This window comes from Narcine bancroftii, chromosome 5 (assembly GCF_036971445.1).
Source record: "Narcine bancroftii isolate sNarBan1 chromosome 5, sNarBan1.hap1, whole genome shotgun sequence".
NCBI lineage: Eukaryota > Metazoa > Chordata > Chondrichthyes > Torpediniformes > Narcinidae > Narcine > Narcine bancroftii.
Genome location: NC_091473.1, coordinates 44,972,375 through 44,988,051, shown reverse-complemented (window position 1 = coordinate 44,988,051; position 15,677 = coordinate 44,972,375). Strand labels below are relative to the sequence as shown.

The following is a 15,677-nucleotide window of genomic DNA, read 5'->3' as shown; positions in this document are numbered from 1 at the left end:
AGGATATGCGTTCTGATAGTGTAACTAAAGTGACGAATGTACATTATGGAATGGTTAATTATAATTTTTTACATCAGTTATATTTGACTCCAGAGCAATTGAAAAAATAAGGATTTAGTAATTCATTTTTTTTTAGATGTGGACTATGTACTAGAACTTTTTTACATGCTGCTTGGTCTTGTTTTAAAGTACAACCATTTTGGGAAGGAATTAGGTTGGTTTTGGAAAAATGATTTAAGATTAAATTGCCATTAAACCCATCAATCTTTTTGTTGGGATATATGGTTTCTTTGAAAGGACTAGGGTTGGATAAATTTCAAATTGCATTTGTACATCTAGTGTTATCTGTAGCATGAAAATGTGTAGCTAGTACTTGGAAGAATAATGTGGAGATTAATATAACACGCTGGCAAAATGAGTTGAGAAATTGTATTATTATGGAAAAAATTACATGTAATCTGCACGATAATTATTCATTTTTTGTTAAAATGTGATCTTCCTATTTGGAATATATGAACTTAGAAATACTTTGAAATATTCTTTATAATCACTGTATTATCTTCATATTTGGCTTCCCTTAAGGGGGCTGGCTGAAGGGTTGGGAGGGTGAACGGGGTTTTTGATTTTTTTTTGTTACAAAAAAAAATTTTCAGTTATGTTTGATTGTAAGTTGTCTAAATTCTTTTAAATAAAGTTTTCAAAAAAAAAAGAACTTTTCTGAACTTATACACACATTACATACACGTGCACTTAGAATTAGAAGGGGGTTAAGTTAATAGTAATAAGGTAGAGTTTGATCCTGTTTTCATGTTTAAAGATAATTAAAAGCAACTTTTGTTTAAGTAACCATTTGTCTTGGTGAATTTCTATTGCTGCTGGGTTTTGGGGTTCTCTGAGCCCGTAACAAACCTAACACTTGGGTAACATCCAACTATCTCATTCTGCAGCATTTCTGCATCATCTATCCTGCCAATCGAGTTGTGAATTTTCATTCCCCAGTGGTTAGAATGGTTTGTTTGTCCACAATATAATGATAAAAGGAATCCCTACCTCCTGTAGCAGCCCATTCTTTTCACTCGGCTCCTGGAACCATGTGATCATTGCAAGCCGAGATTTGGGAACACACTCCAAATACGTGCTGTTTCCCTCCACAACAAATAGCACCTTTTCTTCAGTCCAAGTGTACATGGCTCCTACAGAAGCACATGGGATATTAAGAATCTTTGCATTAAAAGTTGGATGCAATGACAGAAAATATAGGATTCCGGAGCAAAACACAGCTGGAGGGATTCAGCAGGTTGAGCAGCATTGGTGGATCAGAACTAGAGCTTACAGCCTAATGGTATGGGGATAAGCCATTTAAGACTGAGATATCAAGAAATCTCTTCACCTCAGGAGTACTGAGCCAATGGAGCTTAAACATAGAAGACAATAAATATGTTCAAATATAGCCAAGTAGATCAAGGGATATAGGAAGAAAACAGGAACAGGATACTGAATTTGGATGACCCAACTATTGAATGGTAGAACAGACTGGAAGGACAGAACCTCTTCTGCTTCCTATGTTTCCATGTTCAGCATCCACAACAGTTTCACCTTGGCAGTCAAGCCCAGGCTCCCTCCCACCCACCCCCTGCCACCACAACCTCCTCTGTCTCAGAATCGACACCAACATCAAAGTGATGACATACTTTATTTTACTGCTTCATTACCTCAAAGCCCCTTTAACCTTTTTAAACATTAAAATCTACTGACAATCAACTGGATGGCATTAACACTGACTTCTCCAGTTTCTGTTAACTCACCACCCCCCCCCACCTTCCCCCTGCAGCCTTTTCACCATCTCTTTCCCTTTACCTTCTGTTGCCTTTCACAGAGCCAAAACCACTTCTCACCTTTCTTTTTATCATATCCAATTAACACCATTTGTTGATCTGGACTTCTCCCCCTCCCATTCTTCAATCTTCATTTTGACACCTTTCTGTTCTTTGTTTATACCTCGAAGAAGGACTCAGGCCCAAAACATCTTAATATATCTTTACCTCCTATGGATGTGGCAAAACCTGCTGAGTTCCTCCAGCATTTCAGAGTCTTTTTACAACAATCACAGCATCTGCACACTTTTGTGTTTCACTCAATACAATGCTGGTGTAGGCTGCATAGAATGAAATAGGGTCAGGGTTGGACATCCAGAGCAGCTTGAGAAGTTTGGAAAAGTAAAATGCTGTCCTGTCACAGTTCTCTCTGACAGTTCCCAATCTGCTCATTTTTAGTTTTATCTTTGTGAACATCTGAAGCTGCTGTAAATGCCCAGGCCCCACCCAATTCAGTTTGACACAGCCAGTCTTGTTGATATTTGCAGGCACAAGAGCTGCACTGAGCTCCTTTGTTTTCTGTGTTTGAGGGAAGTAACGCTGGAAAAATTACTTAATTATTTGTCAAAAAGGAAACCTCCAAAGAATTCTAAATAAACCTTAAAATATTTGACAGGCTGCTTCTTGTATGCAGGAGTTTCAATGAATGGGCTGACCTCCCGGCTATTTTTTTTTGTGACACTTACCTCCCTGGTTGAAACATTGGGTCAGAGGGTCTCCATTCAGAGTGACCTGGCGAGTGAGTCTTCTGCAAGCAAACATAGCAGCAAGGGGTCAGGTTCAACAGCAGGCTATTGAAGTCTCAATCCAAAGCATTCCCTTTTATCTTGTGTTTTACTTGAACGGCATCCAGCAGCAAAATAATTCAGTTGGCTTGTGTCAATGGCTATATCTGTTGCCTCAGATAGGATTTTGAAAGCTGCCCAAACCATAGGTTTTATTTTGTATGGTGAAATTAGAGAATAATAATTATATCTAATAGAAGGCTTGGTGGTTTATATATAGATTTGGTCCCTGGGAGGATTGTAGTTTTTTTCAGTATTTATGAAATACTAATATGAGCAATAGCTTGGTAATAATTGCAGGAATAATACAAAGTGTACACTTTCACCAAGACCACCAAAGATCTGTCTGAACTACTGACTTAAAACACCTATTGCACCACAGCTGACTGTGAAGATGCATTCTTTTCCCTCTTCCTCTTGTATTGTCTTGTTGTGTGCTTTATGTACCTGGGGAGTGCAGCAAGTGAAACTGTCATTGCATCTGTATTTCCTCCTTGTGTATATGGTAATAAACGTAAATTCGATCTGTGCATTGTTCTTCAGGCAGAACCTCGAAGCTTGATTAGTCAACTGGATAAGAGTGCAGCCACACACAGGAACGTTTATTTCAATTTATTCATTTTTCAGAGTCTCTATATCTCCAGAAAATCCAGCATTTATAGATCTTCACTAAATGACAAATGTTTCAGTAGGGGTTAAAATAATTAGGAAGGGGACTTCGAGCTGAGCTGAGTCCAGAGTTGGCTGGTCGTTAGGATCAATCACTGAATTACCACATCTCATCACTTTCACAGAAGGGCGTAATTTTATTTTGTATCTTCAGGATGGACTCTAGTTTGGAGCACATTCTAAAGCACAGTTAAATGGGAGGAGTCACGTGATGGAGTAGTGGCCGGTTCTCCAGAAAAGAAGAAATAAAGTGAAGAAAACACAAAGTTCAAGAAACACAAAACACAACAAATAAAAGATAAAGTTGTGGAGAAAAGAAAGAAAATGGCACCCAAGAAGGAAAAAGTAAAAACAACGGGATAAAAAGAAGAAAAGATGCCAGAAGAGAAAGGAGAAGGCCTTACTTGCATGAATAAACAGGGAGCCATCGTGGAGAAAAGAGCCCATTCCCCAAGGTTGGTGACGACCCCACAGAGTCGTGACCTCCCGACTGCTGGACTAAAAAAATGGCTCTCTGAGCCAAACAGAAGTGCGCGAGGAGTCGCGCATGCGCAATGCGCACACTAAGGAAAAAGAAAACACCGACGGGAGGGGGGCCCAGCTAAGGAGCAAACTAACACAGTGCGACCAGCTGAGGGCTGCCCGACATCAGGGCTCTCAGCTGGAAGAAGAGGAAAGCGACAGGAAAGGGAGTGATAGGAAAGAAGAACAGCAACAGGAGGCCCAACAGATAACTAGCCCAGAAGAAGAGGACCAACAGCAAGAAGCCATGCAAAAAAAAAACACCCAGCAAAATGAGGCAAGCAGCTCAACAAGAAAGTCAGAAGAGACACAGATACAAGGAAGAGAAGTAGAAGATACAAACACAGGTGCAGTCACAGAAGAAGAGGAAGAAGACCAAGCTCTGCACAGAGGAATTGAAGGTAAAATAGATGGACAGTATAGAGATTTTAAATATTTTCAAGAACAAATGAGAGCATTAAAAGAATGGTTAACATTAGAATTTAGTGAAATGAAAAGAAAAATGAAAAGCACAGTTAAACAGGGGGTTCAAAGCACAATGTCTAGATTAAAGGGTTAATAATTGCACTGCTTTATGAGAAACTGCCATGAAAAAGGATTTAATAGTTTGGCTATTCACAAAACTTGAGATGTTGGCTCATGTTTTTAGTTGCATGTCATAACAGGCATGAGTCACCTAATACAATGATTGTCATTTATTTGGTTTGTGCTAACATGTTCTGGATTTGAGTAGTCATTCAGTTGTTCAAATAATTGTGGCAAGGTGATGTTTTAATGTTCTAATGCATTGTTATGTAACTGGTAGTTTATATACAGTAAACTTGTACATTTCTACATTAAAAACACAATGCTGGAGAAACTCAGCAAGTCATACTGTATACTTTATACAAGATTATCTTTGCCAAATAAAGTACACTGACCTACTAAGTTTCTCCAGCATTGTGTTTTTACTTTAGCCACAGTGTCTGTAGACTTCTGTGTTTTATATATCTATATTACTTCAGACTTCTCTGCTGGACAAATATTGTTTTCTTTCTCATCTGGAATCAAAAACAGTTAAGACTGATGGAGGAAGAAATCCAACAAAGAACCCAAAAGAAGCAAATGTACTTGGACACTGGTTAGATTGAGGGACATTACCATATGGAGTTGTTAAAATAAATCTAATCATTGATTATCCAAGATGGAGCTAGTGAGGAGGGAGAATAAGAGGGGAGAAAAGGAATAGAAGCTTCTGCTGATAAGGTGAAATAAAGATGGGTGTGTGGAGGTCCTTGTACACAAACACTGGCATTGAGATTTTTCCATAAAGCTTTTATTTTCTGCTTTGGGCATCATGGATCCTTTTATGTAAGCATTCTTCAGTGCAGTTCTTGAAGAGAACATGCTGAGCTAAACTGTCCTATTCTAGACCAAATGGAGCTCATACTTTGACCAATCAGAATATCTGGTATAAAAAAATTTTAAATTCCATCCTGGATTGTGGAAAGGAAGTTTCTGACATTTGGTTTAATGTAGGTTATTGGAAAGTGAGAACATTCTTTCTATGATCTGCATATCTATGCTATTGACCGATCTTCTGTAAATTCATGTAGCATGGTATATGTTTTACAGATTAGTGTCTGATGCTGCCTACCCAGTGGGAACATGGATCATGGAGCACAGTTGTAATGGCGAAAAGATCCAATGAAATTGGATTTAATCCTCCTCTTGGATCATTGCTTGTACACTTGGGGAAGTGCTCCAAAAAAACCCATTCTCGGGCCAATTCCTGAGAGCCTTTCCTGCAGTTGGACAACTCCTGTCAATCCCAGGCATTTACCTTTTAAAAGAGGAGCAATTTTATGAAAAGTGATGGATTTCTTTCTAATGAGATCTGTGGTGTGAGGAAACAGGTAGTGCAGACAACTGTACGGGATCCACAGGTGCTGTGAGAGAAAAAGCACTTCCAGAAAATTGAAGTAAATGGGTTATTGAAAGGATGCACTGACCTGCGGGCACTGGGTATGTAGGTGCTGCAGGAGCTCCCATTCCAGGTGCAGTAAGGATCTCTTGCCAAGCAGCATTCTGCACAACCTTTTCCATACAAGTCACACTGGTACAATGAGAGCTGGGCCAGGCCGCTCTTTGAGCCAAGATACAGCCACTGCTGGAATGAAGACAAACAATCATTTGTGTGTATCAGCGGCTACACTGCTAACTGAAGGATCACTCAACCAGACAGGTTGAGTTCAGTGAGCAAAACTGATTTATTGCAGGCTGCCTAGCTGGTCTTATACACCCAGCCCGGACCTGGCTGAGAACTGCGCTGGGGGGCCCTGACGTCACTGGGGCATCACCCAGCGCAGGCTTCTGAGCCCGGTGCCAAGGTCGGGAGGAAACCCCCAGCGGCACCATTTTGGCCGGCTGCCCCGCCGCGTGTAGGACAAGCGGAGCCGGTTCGCCTGCCTAATGGCGTACCGCCACACAGCACCCCCCAGAACTGGCGCCAATGCCCTTTTTTGCTGGGCGGCCTCGCTTCTTGGGTTGGGCCACCACTACTGGCTCAGTGGGCTCGAGCTGAGCTGGCTTTAACCTGTCCACCATAAACAGTTCCCTCTTACCCCCAATGTCCAGTGTGAAAGTGGATCCTAAACGCTGGATGACTTTGTACGGCCCTTCGTATGGTCTTTGTAGAAGTGCTGTGGACTGGCCCTGCCTGATAAAAATGTACTCTCCAGAGTACAGCTCGCTGGGGATGTAAGAGCACCATGTGCCGTGTCTGGTCGGTGGTGGGGGTGTGAAGGAGTCCAACTGGGCCCGGAGGCGGGGAAGTAGACCGTGCGGTGACTGCTGGGGGTTGTGAGGTGCGTTGACGAACTCAGTGGGTAGGGCTAGCGGTGCACCATAGACCAACTCAGCTAATAACGCTTGTAGGTGTTCTTTGGATGTCGACGGATGCCCAGGAGCACCCAAGGTGAGGCGGACCATAAGTGTCGACTTAAGGTGACGGTGCAATCGCTCGACTAGCCCATTGGCCTGTGGGTGATAGGCTGTGGTGTGATGTAGCTCGATCCCCAGCCTGTTGGCGAGCTGTGCCCAGTGCGGGGAGGTGAACTGGGTGCCCTGATCTTAGGCCAAAGACGGCCAGTCGGGAGAAGAGGGTGCGCAGGTCAGACTTGTGTTGTGCCCAGTCTCTGCTGCCAACAAGGATGTTATCCAGGTAATTGAATACAAAATTCAAATCCCTGCCCACTGTGTCCATAAAGCGCTGGAAGGTCTAGGCGGCGTTCTTGAGCCCGAATGGCATGCGTAGGAACTTGAACAATGCGAAGGGGGTGATGATGGACGTTTTGGGTATGTCCTCGGGGTGCACCAGGATTTGGTGATTCCCGCGCACCAGGTCGACCTTGGAGAATACCCTCGCGCCATGTAGGTTGGCCATAAAGTCCTGGATGTGAGGGATTGGGTAACCATCAAGTACTGTCGCGTCGTTAAGCCGTCAATAATCTCCGCAGGGGCGCCAGCCATTGGAGGCTTTTGGGACCAGGTGGAGTGGTGAGGCTCAAGGACTGTCGGAGAGTCGAATAATCCCCAGCTCCTGCAGATGCGAGAATTCTTCCTTCGCTATCTGGAGCTTATCCGGCGGGAGCCAGCGTGCCTTGGCATGAACTGGTGGGCCTTGGTTGGGGATGGAATGAAACACCCTGTGGCGTGGTGAGGCGGAAGAGAACTGCGGCTTGAGGATGGACGGGAACTCGTCCAGAATACGCTGAAACTCATCCTTGGGTGTGCTGACCGTGGCCATCTGCGGCTGCTCTGTGCGGAAGGGTGAACAGATTGGAAGGTACGGGAATCTATGTCTCCTACTTCGAAGGTCAACCGGGAGTCCGTGGGCGAGGAGGAAGTCGACACCCAGGATGGCGGTTGGGAGGGACGAAACGGTGAACCTCCATGAGAACTACCACTGGCCGATCTGGAAGTGGACGGTCTTGTCTCCATACGTTCGGATCTCCGTTGAATTAGCTGCACGGAGGGGAAGTCCTCGAGGCCGCTTCCAGGACTTGATGGTTGTGGCCAGGATGACTCTGACCTGGGCCCCGCTGTTGACGAGGAAGTGTCGGCCGCTGACTGAATCCCGCATGTAGAGAAGGCTGTGCTCTTGGCCAGCCGCCGCAGCCATTAACAGCAGGCGGCCTGCTCGTTTCCCTGGAATGAGCAGGGCTGATGACATTTCTGAGCCTTGGCTCCCCAGCGCTGGCAGAAGAAGCAGAGGCCTGAAGGGGATGGCTTGCTTCTGGCTATGCTCTTTGAGGTCCCTGCAGGGGCCGGGTGTTCCACCGCAGCGCTAGAGGAAGGCTTCGTGTGGCCCATGACTCATTACCTGCTGAGCCCTCTGGGAATTGTTTGAGCCATAGCTACTGAGCCTTTTGAGCGACCTTCCTAGGGTCGACAAAGCTCTCCTGGGACAGTAACGGCCGGATGTCTTCAGGCACATAGTCGAGGAAGATACGATCGAAGGGTGGACAGTTGGTGTGATTGCCCATGAGCACGAGCATCTCGTCCATCAATTTGATTGGAGTTCTGTCCTCCAAGGCATCGAGGCACAGCATCCGAGCGGCACACTGATGCCTGGAGAGGCCGAGGGAGCCGGTGAGCACCCGCTTGATGGTCCCGTGTTTATCTTCCGCGGGTGGGTGCTGAACGAAGTGCAGCACTCACTTGGCAGTGGCCTGGCCCAGGGCGGTGACCACATGGTAAAACTTGGTCGAATCTGATGAAATCTGGCGGAGGTGAAACTGAGCCTCTGCATGGCTGAACCAGGTCTCCGGCTCCTGAACCCAGAAGTCAGGAAGCTTGATGTCTATAGCGTTGATCAAAGGGTCGTTCATGTTTGGTTCAAAGACGTTTGAACCTGTCGGGGTCACCAATTGTAGCGGTGGCTACACTGCTAACTAAAGGATTGCACAACCAGATGGTTTGAGTTCAGTGAGCAAAACTAATTTATTGCAGGCTGCCGGGCTGGTCTTATACTCCCAGCCCGGACCTGGCTGAGAACCATGGTGGGGGGGCCCCGACTTCACCAGGGCATCATGTAGGTCACCAAGCGCAGGCTTCTGAGCCCGGTGCCGAAGTCGGGAGGAAACCACTGATAGCACCATTTTGGCCGGCTGCCCCGCCGCGTGCATGACAAGCGAGGCCAGTTCGCCTGCCTAATGGCATACCGCCCCACGTGATTGATTTAAATATTACATTCTTCTTGCTGTGGTCATAGAATGGAGGATCAAATTGACTGATTGCCACTATCAGCTCATGGACAATTCTTTTTTCCTTTGTTCACTTGTCCAGAATGTCTTTTCTCACCTGAATCCAAGTGTGAGGTCATACTCCACCAAATTAATTTTCTTTCCTGCTGTTATCAGACACCTGAATGAATCTCTCAATAGTAAAATTATGTTGTCTTTTCTCTGTACCAACTGACATCTCTCAGTGACTCTGCATTATCTTACTTGATGTACTCTGTATGAGATGTCCAGATGGACTGCTCGCAAAACAAACTTTATCACTACATGTGTGACAATGAACTTGCATTAATGCTGAATCCACTTCCACTGAGGAAAATAAGTTCAGAATCCTTCCCCCCACAATAAGAGTGGTTGATAACTGGAAGCAAGAACAAATGATGGAATCAGATACAATTACTATGTTTAAGATGCATTTAAATGGATATGATTTTAATCTGGGCAAATGGGATCCATGTGAATGTACAAAATGGTTGGCTTGTGCATGATGGACCATAGGACCCATCTCTATCCAATTCTCTGGCACAGAGGTGAAAGTCGAAATATTGGCGACACGGTTGGAGTAGCAGTTAGCCTAATGCCTTGACAGTGCCAGTGATTGGGACTAGGGTTCAAGTCCTGCATCATCTGTAAGGAGTTTGTACGTTCTCGTTTTGTCTTCATAGGTTTTCCCCGGGGGCTATGGTTTCCTCCCACCATTCAAAACGTAGATGGATTGGGTGTAAAAATTGGGCAGCATGGGCCAAAATGGCCTGTTACCGTGCTTTATGCCTAAATTTAAATTTTAAAATTTCATTTAAATTTGAGGTCTTATTGCATCTAGTACCCTCGGTACTTTGATCCAGACAGTTGTTCACCCAGTAGGACTGGGATCAGTGAATAGAAGAGCATGGACCTACCACCCAAAGCATGCAACTTCCCATGGGTCATTTGGATTCTCAGGAGGATTTAGTCCATGGAGAACAAAAGAGGGAGGCTTTGATTGCTGTCCTGACAGCCATACTGCGAGTGATTTATGGATAAATGTTTCTGCCTGGAAGACCCTCTCCAATTTCAGTATGTATTTTCCATTGTACACAGTGGAGTTATTTAGTCTTTGCTTCAACTGTTCAACTCCAAAGTAGGTATTGTCCTGGAAATTGGCTTGTTCTTCCCTTGCATCAGAGGGTCATCATTTGCGAAGATAATTACCCATGGGATTACAGACAGGAGGGTGACAAATTACAATACAAGCACAAGAATGAGAAGAAAGGAGTAGAAGACCATAAGACACAGGAGCAGAAGTAGACTATTCAGCCCATCGAATCTGCCCTGCCATTTAATCATGAGCTGATCCATTTTCCCACTTAGCCTCACTTCCCATAACCTTTGATTCCCTGGCTAATCAGAAACTTATGAATCTCTCCCTTAAATGCATTGAATGACTTGGCCTCCACTACCACCTGTGGCCACAGATTCCACGGCTTCATCACCGTCTGGCTCAAGAAATTCCTCTGCATCTCTGTTCTAAGTACCCATAACCCAATGACATCTTTTGTTCCAAGAACAATGCTAATGGTTTCTAAGTTTTCCCATGTGGTGTCCACGCTCCTCAGTGTCACGCAACGTTGTGCAAGGTTTCAGAGATACTGTTTTGGACTTTGCACAAATGAATGTTGAGTGGACTGCACCGGCAGGAGAAGGGTGATTCTCTTCAGATGTCATCAGACTTGTTCCAAGGAAAATAATTTTCAAATCTATCATTCTGAGCATTCTAATTTATTTCAATCCAAAGATTTTGATTGTGTAATGCAGCAAGTCAGCTTCAAATATCTAGCAGGCGTCTACTCACCCGTTTCCTGGATAGTTTCATTGAAGTGATTGGTGATTTATCCTGATGAAAGAGTAAATCAGAGTGAGAAGGCATCCATAACATTAACAGTATTCAGAATAGTTTTTTTTTAACTTGAAACTGAGAAGAAACAAAGAAAACATGCTTTATATATATATTGTCTAGCAGGCGATCATGTGCCGGAGTTCATATTGATTTCACTGCATGCCTGAGTTAAATCAAGACTATTTTGAACTTCGTAGCCCCATAAATACAATGAAGTCGATGAGTATTTAGGATGTCACTTACAGAACTGACACAAAGAGGGATATTGTTCAGGACACTGGAAAGGACACAGGACAATGGCAGAGGGAATTTGTGTGATAGTACAGATTCTATCACCAATGTGTTTATGTACAGATTGTAGTGTAGGATGACTATGATTGGCTGAGAGCATAGTCACGCCTACTGGCAGGTCTTAAAGGATTGCTCCTAGCCAGACCAGGTCATTCTGGACTAGTCGACCTACATGTGATATGCTCCAGTCTTTTAGTTAATAAAAGCCTTGGTTTGGATCAACAAGTCTTTGGTTCTTTCGCCGCACTCTGCAATTTGCCACAGGGTTTTCAACAACAACCTGAGCCATTCAGATGAGCAGAACAGAATTTGGATTACAATATTTCATCTGAAATTCAAACAACACAACTAACCAAGTTGTGACTGCACTGAGCCTGAATTCCTGTTCAAATATAACCATATAACAATTACAGCACAGAAACAAGCCAGTTTGGCCCTTCAAATCCATGCCAAACACCTTCTCCCACCTAGTCCCAATGACCCGCACCCACCCCATAACCTTCCATATCCCTTTCTTCCATATACCTATCCAACTTAAACATTAAAATCGAGCCCCCATCTACCACTGCAAGATTTCTTAAAAAGCTGCAACACAATATGTCAAGGCTGCAAAGCATGGGTGTGGCTATAGCATCTTTCAAAATCTCTCCAAAAAAATACAGTCCTACACAATGCATCTGTAACAATTTCAATGTTAACAGCAAACATGGGCCACCCACAGCTGTTTACTTGGGACAATTACAGAAGCAGGGAATTAGGTCTCCTGTTTCCTACATTACAAAACAATAAAAACAGAATATGCTGGAAACACTGAGGTGGTCAGGCAACATCTGTGAAGAGAGAAGTTTACATTTCAGTGTTCTTATTTTTTTTGAACTCTTGGGTGCCACCGTGACACAGATAGTAGATTCACTGCTGCAGCGAGAACTAGGTTCAATCCTACCCTTGGGTGCTATCTGTGTGGAGATTGCATGTTCTCCCTTTGATGGTTTCCTCTGGAAACTCTATTATCCTCCCACATCCTGGAGATTGTAAAGTTTTTATTGTCCACTGTAAATTGAACCTAGTGTGTCAGTGAATGATGGAATCTTGTAGTAGTTGTTGGGAATGAAGGGAGAAGAGTGTTTGATGTTCAGCATGGACATGATGGCCTGAATAACGTGGTTCTGCACTGAATCACTTTATGACAAAGGTTATCTTTGTGGTTATGTCACAGAACTAGTAATCCAGGAGGACTAGACTAATCATTAGAATTTTTTGATAATATTAACATGTGCTTCTGAAAAAGAATGAAATAAAATTGGTGGAGTCTATTGTGATATTTAACAACCAAAATAGTTCACAAATGTCCTCAAAGAAAGAACTTGGCCTTGTTATTCAATCTAACATGGATGGCCCACCAACATCTCTCTGAAGTGTCCAGGTGAACCACAGCAGAACATCAGAGAAGAGGAACAGGTGTTGGCATTGCCACAATGAATTAATAAAAAGTAATATTGTTTCTTCCTTGCTGGACAAAACATCACTTTTATTTTTGTTACCACAGACTACATGCGAGAGACCAAGAGCAATGGATAAGACTCCTCATTATTGATACCACGTAAGGGACATCACACTAATGCTCATGTAAAAGCACCCTTCCTGACTGGAAACTTAAAAGTCCAGAGAAGAAGGAAAATGGAGATGCCCATAAGAGTTTTCTGTAAATGTAACTCGAGTAAATGAGATAATTAAGATGGATATCTCTGCTCTTTATCTCTGATCAAAAAAGCAAACAAAACCTTGCATCTTTCCTCCAAAATTGTTCTGTATTTCCTATACATTAGATGGCTAGTCATTATCCTTGGCTTCTAATTTTGAAATAATGTCACAAATCATTCTTGGGACAACATGACTTGGTCACTCATATATTTTATTCTGTTGAGCTCAGAAGATCACACAGTAGAAAATGGTTTTTTAAATGTTACATTAATATAGAGTTTTGAATGTGTTCTTCTTCTCAACTCCTGGCAAGAACCCTTTGCAGGTAGTGTTCATATAAGTTTTCGTACAGCAGTGTTTGGCTTGATATTTTTGATACATTCCTTGCCAGAATACTCTCTGGAGTGCTTAAAATCAGTGGTGAACATGTTCACATGTAGAACTGCCTGACTGAAAGCTCATGAATACAAAAATGATTTTCCAAGGAATGTTTGTATTAGGTTCATACACAAATCAGAATTCCCTTTTCACAGCTGTTTTGAATTGAATCTCTATTCATTAAAATTCTTTGTTACTTAGAACAAATTAATTTCTTCCAAGGATCTGCCATGTCTGATCGCCTCTCACCTCACTCCACCCTGTCTGGGTCTCTCCCTACACTCCAATTCCTCATACAGTCTTAGTCTCCCCTTACTCTTCCTTGACACCCTTCCTGACAGTGTCTGGGTCTTCCCTTGCCTTTCCTCACCCTGTCTATCTCCTTTCACTTTTGAAGTGGAAACTAGACACAGTGTAAAGTCAAATGGCTGATTTTCAACAATCTATTTTGTACTGAAGCTTGTAACTAATTTCACTCTAGTTGTATGATCAGGGCCATCAATCTGCAGTCACTTTTCAAACTCATTCTTCTTCCCTGCAGAATATTGAAAGTGGATTCATGCTCTGCCTGTGAAGTAGATTGTTCCCTATATATAATGCAACTCCCATGCAGTTATTTCCAAACAGTATATTCACTTCTACTATTTTCCAACTTACCTGGAAAACCTCCAGTTCTTCTAGAATAATCTCTTCCACCTCATTGTTTGCTTTAGGAGTATAGATAGATTTCACAACTACCCCAGTATCTGTAACAAAAATAAAGTCAAGTTATTGGTCCTAGTTTTACCAAGTGTGAGTTCAAAATGCAATGTTTGATTAGTGGAAGAGGAACACACTTTGTAGCCTCCAACATCTACAGGTCCTCTATCTCCTTTTTCATCACAGTTCCTCAAACATCATACAATCCCCCTTCAATGAAACAAAATTTTTTTACAGATGCTGTGATCGTAGATCAATAAAAAACAATCTCCCTTCACATTAGCCCTTTTTATGTGCCAGTTTAAAGAGCTTATAAAAATAGATGTGAAATGCCAAAATGGTTTGAAAAATTTGACTTACAAAGTTGATTTTCAATTACTTAAATTTTAAATTTAGACACTGATATGCCATAGACATGGACCAGTCTATACTGGGCTTTTATTAACAGACTAGAACCACCTCTAAACTGGCCAGTGGGAAAGCATCTCCATCTGTTATACCAGTAGGGTGGGGTATCTCTACAGCCACAGCCAATAGCAAGCAGTCAGTATAATACGCACCCCCCCATTACATAATCACAGACATACAGCAAGTAATAGGCTATTTCAGCCCACGAGCCCAAGCCGTCCCAGTATGTTTTGAAAGTTGGGAGGAAACTGAAGCCCCTGGAGGAGACCCACACAGACACAGGGAGAATGTACAAACTCCTTACAGACAGTGCAGTATTCGAACTTTGGTCCCAATCACTGGTGCTGTAATAGCGTGGCACTAACCGCTACACCAACCACGCCACTGATTCAGGAATGCAAAACTGCCACTAGGTTGGTGGAAAATTACTGTGGAAGTACAGCCAAGTAATAGTAGCCAGCTTTAGGTTACACCAGTAGCATCAGCAAATGATCAGGTTAACCATAATGCTACAATCCAGTTTCCAACAATGAACTGTACATAGTGCCTGGAACATTGCAAAAGTATCCCCAAAGTGCTTTTTAGGTCCATTAGTAAACAGAAATTTATGCTCTGTCCATTTCAGAAGACAAAATGCTTGGTCAAGGGTTAGGTTTAAGTGTCTCCTGAAAGTGGCATATAGAGGTTAAGTCGCAATCAATCAGGAACCAAAATTTACATTTCACGATTAATCATAAATGCTGCGAACATAGTTCATTAGTTTATGTAGGATATAATAGTTTAACAGACTGGTTTTAACTTTTGTCCTGCATAGTTGTGTGAACGTCTTCCTGTCTGTTGACAGTGGTCAAGGAACTCATGGATAAGGATTGGCATGTGAGGAGCCAGGGCAGAGTGTGCAGTCCTTAATTAACCTCATGATTATCTTCACTGAAATGAAACTGGAGAAGCCAAAATCATTGGACCATCAAGAATGGACAGGCTGTCAGGGTAAGGGGGAGGTGATTGGTCCTTGAACATTCTAGTCACATCCATGGGCAGTGAAGGCATTAGGGCTCTGTCAAGATCTTGTTCCTCCCCCTCCTGCTGGGATGTTACTGTCCAGACAGGGTGAGGAAGGAATGATGAAGAGTAAAATGAAAATGAGGAGTGGTGAAATTTGGATGAGGAAAATGAGTTCTAGGAGGAAGTA

General features: G+C 43.1%; 1 protein-coding gene across 10 annotated transcripts in view; it reads right to left on the bottom strand.

Moving 5' to 3' along the window:
• sema3h (sema domain, immunoglobulin domain (Ig), short basic domain, secreted, (semaphorin) 3H) overlaps positions 1 to 15,677 on the bottom strand; it is a 329,841-nt gene that overhangs the window by 123,794 nt on the left and 190,370 nt on the right. For 9 of the 10 annotated variants that reach the window (XM_069937305.1, XM_069937308.1, XM_069937306.1 and 6 more), the window contains 5 exons: positions 14,036 to 14,124; positions 10,964 to 11,005; positions 5,842 to 5,999; positions 2,561 to 2,622; positions 1,051 to 1,193 (listed from right to left, as the gene is read on the bottom strand). In XM_069937305.1, the coding sequence (XP_069793406.1) occupies positions 1,051 to 1,193; positions 2,561 to 2,622; positions 5,842 to 5,999; positions 10,964 to 11,005; positions 14,036 to 14,124 (494 nt within the window). The remainder of the gene's footprint in view (positions 1 to 1,050; positions 1,194 to 2,560; positions 2,623 to 5,841; positions 6,000 to 10,963; positions 11,006 to 14,035; positions 14,125 to 15,677) is intronic. The other variant, XM_069937307.1, reaches the window with a different exon arrangement.